This window comes from Triticum aestivum, chromosome 3D (assembly GCF_018294505.1).
Source record: "Triticum aestivum cultivar Chinese Spring chromosome 3D, IWGSC CS RefSeq v2.1, whole genome shotgun sequence".
NCBI lineage: Eukaryota > Viridiplantae > Streptophyta > Magnoliopsida > Poales > Poaceae > Triticum > Triticum aestivum.
Window position 1 is genome coordinate 170,768,264 of NC_057802.1, and position 10,363 is coordinate 170,778,626.

General features: G+C 45.5%; 1 protein-coding gene across 1 annotated transcript; it reads left to right on the top strand.

The window, feature by feature from the left end:
* Positions 1–7,342: 7,342 nt before the first annotated feature.
* LOC123078092 (TLC domain-containing protein 5) lies at positions 7,343–9,018 on the top strand. Its single transcript, XM_044500485.1, has 4 exons — positions 7,343–7,777; positions 7,892–8,152; positions 8,264–8,359; positions 8,649–9,018. The coding sequence occupies exons 1-4, from the start codon at positions 7,559–7,561 to the stop codon at positions 8,772–8,774; spliced, it is 702 nt and encodes a 233-aa protein (XP_044356420.1). The 5' UTR covers positions 7,343–7,558; the 3' UTR covers positions 8,775–9,018.
* Positions 9,019–10,363: the final 1,345 nt, after the last annotated feature.

A 10,363-nucleotide genomic window follows, 5' to 3' on the forward strand; every position in this document is an offset into this window, starting at 1 on the left:
TATGGTCAAGACGTGATGAGATATAGATTGTTGTATGAGATGATCATGTTTTGTAAAAGTTATCGGCAATTGGCAGGAGCCTTATGGTTGTCACTTTATTGTATGAAATGCAATCGCCATATAATTGGTTTACTTTATCACTAAGCGGTAGCGATAGTCGTGGAAGCAATAGTTGGCGAGACGACAACGATGGTATGATGGAGATCGAGGTGTCAAGCCGGTGACGATAGAGATCATGACGGTGCTTTGGAGATGGAGATCAAAGGCACAAGATGATGATGGCCATATCATGTCACAAATTTTGATTGCATGTGATGTTTATCCTTTATGCATCTTATTTTGCTTAGTATGGCGGTAGCATTATAAGATGATCTCTCACTAAATTTCAAGGTAAAAGTGTTCTCCCTGAGTATGCACCGTTGCTACAGTTCGTCGTGCCGAGACACCACATGATGATCGGGTGTGATAAGCTCTACGTTCACATACAACGGGTGCAAGCCAGTTTTGCACATGCAGAATACTCGATTTAAACTTGATGAGCCTAGCATATGCAGATATGGCCTCGAAACACTGAGTCCGAAAGGTCGAACGTGAATCATATAGTAGATATGATCAACATAGTGATGTTCACCATTGAAAACTACTCCATCTCACGTGATGATCGGACATGGTTAGTTGATTTGGATCACGTGATCATTTAGATGACTAGAGGGATGTCTATCTAAGTGGGAGTTCTTAAGTAATATGATTAATTGAACTTTAATTTATCATGAACTTAGTACCTGATAGTTTTTGCATGTCTATGTTGTTGTAGATCAATGGCTTGTGCTACCGTTCCTTTGAATTTTATTGCATTCATAGAGAAAGCTAAGTTGAAAGATGATGGTAGCAACTACACGGACTGGGTCCGTAACTTAAGGATTATCCTCATTGCTGCACAGAAGAATTATGTCCTTGATGCACCGCTAGGTGAAAGGCCTGCTGCAGGAGCAGATGCTGATGTTATGAACGTATGGCAGAGCAAAGCTGATGACTACTCGATAGTTCAGTGTGCCATGCTTTACGGCTTAGAATCGGGACTTCAAAGACGTTTTGAACGTCATGGAGCATATGAGATGTTTCAGGAGTTGAAGTTAATATTTCAAGCAAATGCCCGAATTGAGAGATATGAAGTCTCCAATAAGTTTCGTAGCTGCGAAATCGAGGAAAATAGTTCTGTCAGTGAACATATACTCAGAATGTCTGGGTACCACAACCACTTGATTCAACCGGGAGTTAAACTTCCTGATGATAGTGTCATTGACAGAGTTCTTCATTCACTGCCACCAAGCTATAAAAGCTTCGTGATGAACTATAATATGCAAGGGATGGATAAGACTATTCCCGAGCTCTTCGCAATGTTAAAGGCTGCAGAGGTAGAAATCAAGAAGGAGCATCAAGTGTTGATGGTTAACAAGACCAATAGTTTCAAGAAAAAGGGCAAAGGGAAAAAGGGGAACTTCAAGAAGAACGGCAAGCAAGTTGCTGCTCAAGTGAAGAAGCCCAAGTCTGGACCTAAGCCTGAAACTGAGTGCTTCTACTGCAAAGGGACTGGTCACTGGAAGCGGAACTACCCCAAGTATTTGGCGGATAAGAAGGATGGCAAAGTGAAAGGTATATTTGATATACATGTTATTGATGTGTACCTTACTAATGCTCGTAGTAGCAGCTGGGTATTTAATACTGGTTCTGTTGCTCATATTTGCAACTCGAAACAGGGGCTACGGATTAAACGAAGATTGGCTAAGGATGAGGTGACGATGCGCGTGGGAAATGGTTCCAAAGTCGATGTGATCGCCGTCGGCATGCTACCTCTACATCTACCGTCGAGATTAGTTTTAGACCTAAATAATTGTTATTTGGTGCAGCTTTGAACATGAACATTATATCTGGATCTTGTTTAATGCGAGACGGTTATTCATTTAAATCAGAGAATAACGGTTGTTCTATTTATATGAGTAATATCTTTTATGTCATGCACCCTTGATGAGTGGTCTATTTTTGTTGAATCTCGATTGTAGTGATACACATATTCATAATATTGAAGCCAAAAGATGCAAGGTTAATAATGATAGTGCAACTTATTTGTGGCACTGCCATTTAGGTCATAATGGTGTAAAGCGCATGAAGAAACTCCATGCTGATGGGCTTTTGGAATCACTTGATTATGAATCACTTGATGCTTGCGAACCATGCCTCATGGGCAAGATGACTAAGACTCCGTTCTCCGGAACAATGGAGCAAGCAACTGACTTGTTGGAAATAATACATACTGATGTATGCGGTATGATGAGTGTTGAGGCTCGCTGCGGGTATCGTTATTTTCTGACCTTCACAGATGATTTACGCAGATATGGGTATATCTACTTGATGAAACATAAGTCTGAAACATTTGAAAAGTTCAAAGAATTTTAGAGTGAAGTGGAAAATCATCGTAACAACAAAATAAAGTTTCTATGATCTGATCATGGAGGTGAATATTTGAGTTATGAGTTTGGTCTTCATTTGAAACAATATGGAATAGTTTCGCAACTCACGCCACCTCGAACACCACAGCATAATGGTGTGTCCGAACATCGTAACCGTACTTTATTAGATATGGTGCGATCTATGATGTCTCTTACTGATTTACCGCTATCGTTTTGGGGTTATGCTTTAGAGACGGCTGCATTCACGTTAAATAGGGCACCATCTAAATCCGTTGAGACGACACCATATGAACTGTGGTTTGGCAATAAACCCAAGTTGTCGTTTCTTAAAGTTTGGGGCTGCGATGCTTATGTGAAAAAGCTTCAACCTGATAAGCTCGAACCCAAATCGGAGAAATGCGTCTTCATAGGATACCCAAAAGAGACTGTTGGGTACACTTTCTATCACAGATCCGAAGGCAAGATATTCGTTGCTAAGAATGGATCCTTTCTAGAGAAGGAGTTTCTCTCGAAAGAAGTGAGTGGGAGGAAAGTAGAACTTGATGAGGTAATTGTACCTTCTCCCGAATTGGAAAGTAGTTCATCCCAGAAATCAGTTCCGGTGATTCCTACACCAATCAGTGAGGAAGCTAATGATGATGATCATGAAACTTTAGATCAACTTACTACCGAACCTTGTAGGTCAACAGAGTACGATCCGCACCAGAGTGGTACGGTAATCCAGTTCTGGAGGTCATGTTACTTGACCATGACGAACCTACAAACTATGAGGAAGCGATGATGAGCCCAGATTCCGCGAAATGGCTTGAGGCCATGAAATCTGAGATGGGATCCATGTGTGAGAACAAAGTGTGTGCTTTGGTTGACTTGCCCGATGATCGGCAAGCCATAGAGAATAAATTGATCTTCAAGAAGAAGACTGACGCTGACGGTAATGTTACTGTCTACAAATTTTGACAAGTTCAAGGAGTTGACTACCATGAGACCTTCTCACCCGTAGCGATGCTTAAGTCTGTCCGAATCATGCTAGCAATTGCCGCATTTTATGATTATAAAATTTGGCAAATGGATGTCAAAACTGCATTCCTTAACGGATATCTTAAAGAAGAGTTGCATATGTTGCAACCAGAAGGTTTTGTCGATCCTAAAGGTGCTAACAAAGTGTGCAAGCGTCAACGATCCATTTATCGACTGGTGCAAGCCTCTCGGAGTTGGAATATACGCTTTGATAGTGTGATCAAAGCATATGGTTTTATATAGACTTTTGGAGAAGCCTGTATTTACAAGAAAGTGAGTGAGAGCTCTGTAGCATTTCTAATATTATATGTGGATGACATATTGTTGATTGGAAATAATACAGAATTTCTGGATAGCATAAAAGGATACTTGAATAAGAATTTTTCAATGAAAGACCTCGGTGAAGCTGCTTATATATTGGGCATCAAGATCTATAGAGATAGATCAAGACGCTTAATTGGACTTTCACAAAGCACATACCTTGATAAAGTTTTAAAGAAGTTCAAAATGGATCAGTCAAAGAAAGGGTTCTTGCCTGTGTTACAAGGTGTGAAGTTGAGTCAGACTCAATGCCCGACCACTGCAGAAGATAGAGAGAAAATGAAAGTCATTCCCTATGCCTCAGCCATAGGTTCTATCATGTATGCAATGTTGTGTACCAGACCTGATGTGTGCCTTGCTATAAGTTTAGCAGGGAGGTACCAAAGTAATCCAGGAGTGAATCACTGGACAGCGGTCTCCTGAAATACCTGAAAAGGAACTAAGGATATGTTTCTCGTTTATGGAGGTGACAAAGAGCTCGTCGTAAATAGTTACGTCGATGCAAGCTTTGACACTGATCCGGATGACTCTAAGTCACAAACCGGATACGTATTTATATTGAATGGTGGAGCTGTCAGTTGGTGCAGTTCCAAGCAGAGCGTCATGGCGGGATCTACGTGTGAAGTAGAGTACATAGCTGCTTCGAAAGCAGGAAATGAAGGAGTCTGGATGAAGGAGTTCATATCCGATCAAGGTGTAATACCTAGTGCATCGGGTCCAATGAAAATCTTTTGTGACAATACTGGAGCAATTGCCTTGGCAAAGGAATCCAGATTTCACAAGAGAACCAAACACATCAAGAGACGCTTCAATTCCATCCGCGATCAAGTCAAGGAGGAAGACATAGAGATTTGCAAAATACATACGGATCTGAATATTGCAGACCCGTTGACTAAGCCTCTTCCACGAGCAAAACATGATCAGCACCAAGACTTCATGGGTGTTAGAATCATTACTATGTAATCTAGCTTATTGACTCTAGTGCATGTGGGCGACTGAAGGAAATATGCCCTAGAGGCAATAATAAAGTTGTTATTTATATTTCCTTATATCATGATAAATGTTTATTATTCATGCTAGAATTGTATTAACCGGAAACTTAGTACATGTGTGAATACATAGACAAACAGAGTGTCCCTAGTATGCCTCTACTTGACTAGCTCGTTAATCAAAGATGGTTAAGTTTCCTAACCATAGACATGTGTTGTCATTTGATGAACGGGATCACATCATTAGAGAATGATGTGATGGACAAGACCCATCCGTTAGCTTAGCATAATGATCGTTTAGTTTTATTGCTATTGCTTTCTTCATGACTTATACATATTCCTCTGACTATGAGATTATGCAACTCCCGAATACCGGATGAATACTTTGTGTGCTATCAAACGTCACAACGTAATTGGGTGATTATAAAGATGCTCTACATGTGTCTCCGATTGTGTTTGTTGAGTTGGCATCGATCGAGATTAGGATTTGTCACTCCGAGTATCGGAGAGGTATCTCTGGGCCCTCTCGGTAATGCACATCACTATAAGCCTCGCAAGCAATGTGATTAATGAGTTAGTTACGGGATAATGCATTACGGAACGAGTAAAGAGACTTGCCGGTAACGAGATTGAACTAGGTATGATGATACCGACGATCGAATCGCGGGCAAGTAACATACCGATGACAAAGGGAATGACGTATGTTGTTATGTGATTTGACCGATAAAGATCTTCGTAGAATATGTAGGAGCCAATATGAGCATCCAGGTTCCGCTATTGGTTATTGACCGGAGATGTGTCTCGGTCATGTCTACATAGTTCTCGAACTCGTAGGGTCCGCACGCTTAACGTTCGATGACGATTTGTATTATGAGCTATGTGATTTGATGACCGAAGTTTGTTCGGAGTCCCGGATGAGATCACGGACATGACGAGGAGTCTCAAAATGGTAGAGAGGTAAAGATTCATATATTGAAAGGTTATATTCGGACATCGGAATGGTTCCGAGTGATCCGGGTATTTTTCGGGAGTACCGAGGGGTTACCGGAACCCCCCGGTGAAGTGTTGGGCCAACATGGGCCTAAGGGAGAGGGAGGGAAGGCCACGGGAGGTGGCCGCGCGCCCCCTCCTTGGGAGTCCGAATTGGACAAGGAGGAGGGGGCGGCGTCCCCCTTCCCTTTCCCTCTCCCTCTCCTTCCTATTCCCTCCGGTGGAAGAAAGGAAAAAGGGGGGCCGAATCCTACTTGGACTAGGAGTCCAAGTAGGACTCCCCCCATGGCGCGCCCCTCCTGACCGCCGGCCTCTCTCCCCCCTCCTTTATATACGTGGCCAGGGGGCACCCCAAAGTAGAAGAGACAATCTCTTAGCCGTGTGCGGTGCCCCCCTCCACAGTTTAACACCTCGGTCATATCGTCGTAGTGCTTAGGCGAAGCCCTGCGCCAGTAACTTCATCATCACCGTCGCCACGCCGTCGTGCTGACGAAAATCTCCCTCGACCCTCTACTGGATCAAGAGCTCGAGGGACGTCATCGTGTTGAACGCGTGCTGAGCACGGAGGTGCCGTACGTTCGGCACTTGGATCGGTTGAATCGTGAAGGCATTCGACTACATCAACCGCGTTACTAAACGCTTCCGCTTTCGGTCTACGAGGGTACGTGGACACACTCTCCCGTCTCGTTGCTATGCATCTCCTAGATAGATTTTGCGTGATCGTAGGAATTTTTTTGAATTACTGCGTTCCCCAACATTTCCGTCGGGTCAACTCCGACCGCGGTTAGGCGCACTCCTCCCGAGAGGGGTGGAGAGCCATGCGGACGGCCATCTCCTCCTCTTCCCTGCATGGGGAGGTCCCACTCGGCGGATCAGGAGATCTCTGAGTCGAATCCGTTACCCGCCATGTCAGAGAAGGCCGAAGATCGCCGGAAAAGAGCTTGGGGGCGGAGTGGGTAGGGTTTCGTCCAGGATGTGAATAGGGATGATGAATATATGTGGGGTCGGAATGGGCCAGTGTGTGCTAGACCAGACGTGACGGACGCGCCCGGGCATGTCCGGGACTCCCCATATCCGCCCTAGATATGTGCTGGATACAAGGGGTGCCAGTCAGCCTGGATGTACCGGGCCGGCATAAAGGGTGCGGCTGGGTCGCGATTTTGTGACATGTCATGGACCGGACCGTCTGCCCGGACGAATAGGGTATATGTTTGAGTAGTCCAATTGTAGATACTCTCGGATAAAATCGTCATGATACCTCCAACAATTGTGTGTCATTTCCCTCAAAAATAAAACAATTGTGTCATAGGAAACATGTCAAAACTGGTTGGGTTTGGAGAAGGAGAACACAAACCGCACGGGTGCTACAGTGCCACTCATCATCAGAGTCAGGAACGAATTCGGCTGAAAAGAAGAGTCCGGAACGAATTAATCAGGCGGCGCTTTAAGTGCGCGTCAAATTATTTCCCAGCGGATTGGAGTTAGACCCGTATCCGTCCCCAACCGCCCCCATTGAAACCTCTACTTCTTCTCTTCTGTAATAAACGAAAAAGCTCAATCGCAACAGTATTCTACTCCGACTCCGCACCTGTCACTCACGCTGCCTCCGTGACCTCGCTCCCTCTGCCCCTATATACTCCCGTCGCCGATTGCTCGACATCATTGTTGTTTCTTCCTCCTTCCGCCAATCGATCGTCCCTCTATATCATAATAATCGTCGAGGCGAGGCCCCCGCGCCGCCGCGCTGGGTCTGGGTGGGGACGTATCGAAACGATGGAGGACTTCGTGCTGAGCTACGTGGTGACCGGGCTGGCCTTCTGGTCGACGGCGTTCCTGGTGATGCGGGCGCTGATGCCGAAGCGGTCCTACGAGTTCTGCAACCGCGCCGTCTCCACCATGCACGCCGTCGCCGCCGTCTGCATGGCCTGCCTCTCCGTCCAGGAGTGGTCCTGCCCCGTCTGCCCCCTCAACGCCCCCTCCTCGCCGCGCCAGGTACGCGCCGCCACCGCACACCGCTGCGCTCGCTGATCCGTGATACACGCGCGCGCATGCACTGACTCCGTCCTCCTTCCTGTACGCACGTTCGTGTGTCCGTCGAATCGACAGATGAAGTCTCTGGCGGTGACGCTGTCGTACATGATCTACGACGCGGCGTGCTGCCACCTCAACGGCGACGTGCGGCTGGACAACACCGTGCACCACCTGGTCAGCATCGTCGGCATCGGCGCCGGCCTGGCCTACCAGAGGTGCGGCACGGAGATGATGGCGTGCATGTTCATCACGGAGATCTCCAGCCCGCTGCTGCACCTCAGGGAGATGCTCAAGGAGCTCGGCGTCAAGGACACGGACCTCAACCTCCTCGTCGATGTATACACAGACAGACCTCAGCCTCTTCTTCTTCCTCTCTCTCTCGTCTTCTGTGAACAGTACTATAATTAACTACATGTCTCTCTTCTCCGGAACCCCGCGTACGTGCAGATTCTGTTTGCGGCGACCTTTTCGGTGGGACGGATGGTTGGTGGACCGTACCTCACCTACGTAACCTTGACAACAGACTACCCCATCCTCATCAAGGTATTTTGTAACCAGACGCGCAGAAGGACCAAACAAATCTCCCGCCGTTCCGCTCCCTAACGATCTCGAACCCAAATCTCAACTTCACCTCTCTCTTTTTTTTTGGCACTTTTTTTTTGCCAAAAAAAAGTGTACCTATTTCAAACGCCAGCTATTCCCAACTTTTTCCGTATGTAGTGCTTACTTTTCGAAATGTGTATTTCGACAATGGGTGCATATGCACGTAGGAGCAAAAGGGAATATCCGTTACTAAGTTCCTTTTCTGTGATGTTATTTTCCAATTCGCCAGGCGATGGCTGCGGGTTTGCAACTGGTGAGCGCCTACTGGTTCTTGAGGATCCTCAGGATGGTCAGGTACAAGCTCGGGAAGAAGAGGCCGGCGGCGGCGGCGGCGACCAAGCTCAATGCCAAGTGATCCATCCATGTACATACATATCTTGCTTGCAACCTTGAGCAAATTACTTGCTTTCTGGCGGGATGAGATCGATCGATCGATCATTTGTATGTACAAACCCACAGTGTGTGCCCGATTTTGGCTAAGAAAAAAGGATTATTCATGTAGCATATTAATTGTTCCACAGGCAAGCATCTTCCCAACAAAGGATGCATATATACATACTGTAGCAATTCAACTCTTGTGCAGAAACACTTTCCGATCACTACCGCTTGCCTCCTAACTATTTTTAGAGGATTTTAGGCTTCTCTTCTTGCTGCTTATACAGTTGTTAGATTGGATCATTCTTGTTATAATTCGGTTTTGGTGTGTAATTCCAATGTGTAGATTGTACCTGCATTTTTTATACATGCATGACGTGCCCTCTGTTGATGCGCGTAGCTACTGGTGTTTTGCGTTGTCCCATTACAGTCCTTTTGAACTCCTAGTTTTGTTGTTAGTAATCTGCTAGCAATAGGCGCCCGAACGAACCCCCTTTCATATTTTTGGTTTGTCCTCCGTCCGAAAAAGCTTGTCCCAAGGTTGTGTCTTGAATGGATGTATCTAGCACCAATTTGATGCTAGATACATCCATTTCAGCAACAAACTTTTCCGGACGGATAGAGTATATGCATTGGGAGTCTAGGATGGGATGCTTTGTTATGTCGTTCGGTTATTAGAAATTCTAATAGTGAAACCTGGTCCATGTTGGATCGTATGAAAAAGAAAGTTCCTCAATGGGTAAGGACAAAATAGGTGCACCAAGGGCAAGGCGGGCTCCTTTTTTTTTGAAAAACTCCACACATATATTGATCAAATAACAATAGTCTTACAATCGTTCATTACATAATTAGCCACGCAGGGCGGAACAGAATTACACAGTATACCATTGGACATGCTATCAAAACTAAATTTTGCTATCTCATGCACCGCCTTGTTAGCCTGCCTATCAATCTTAACAATCTTGAGATCAACAATAAACGCGCTGACCGCTTCCATTTTTAGATCCACATAAGGAGACCTGTCAACAGTTTCTTTCGCTAGGAAAGATGCAGCAAAGGAACAACCAGTTTTCAAGATAATTAGTTTGTGAAGAGTAATACCAATGTACAACCCGGCGAGGCACGCACGAAGTTCCGCCTCCTCCGCTCCGGAGCACACTCGAATAAAATCCTAAGAAGACACCAAGACTTCTCCCAGATGATTCCTAGCGACAACCCCAACGCTAGCAGATCTCAAGCTCTCCACAAAACTAGCATCAACGTTTACCTTAATATACTCCCGCTCCGGAGGCTTCCAAATAGCATGATCATTTTCTTTTTGCAGACTAAGATTCTCCCCATTCCCCATCACCCCTCCCCTTTGGTGCTTTGGTCCACTTGCACACGAGCGTTGGAAGTCGAGAAAGTCTTCCAATAATTTTCCACGAAGATAACAGACGCATTCACCGATTCTTTCCCTCTTACAAAAATCAAATTGTTTCTCAGATGCCAAGCTCTCCAGAACATAAATAACACTTGCTCGCGTACCGGAGACCCCAATTGGTCAAGCAGGATGAGAAGCCAGTCTGG

Coding starts and splice junctions, on each gene's coding strand:
- LOC123078092 (XM_044500485.1), top strand. CDS start 7,559: ATGGAGGACTTCGTGCTGAGCTACGTGGTGACCGGGCTGGCCTTCTGG. Junction 7,778..7,891: donor CCCCCTCCTCGCCGCGCCAG/GTACGCGCCGCC, acceptor TCGAATCGACAG/ATGAAGTCTCTGGCGGTGAC. Junction 8,360..8,648: donor ACTACCCCATCCTCATCAAG/GTATTTTGTAAC, acceptor CCAATTCGCCAG/GCGATGGCTGCGGGTTTGCA.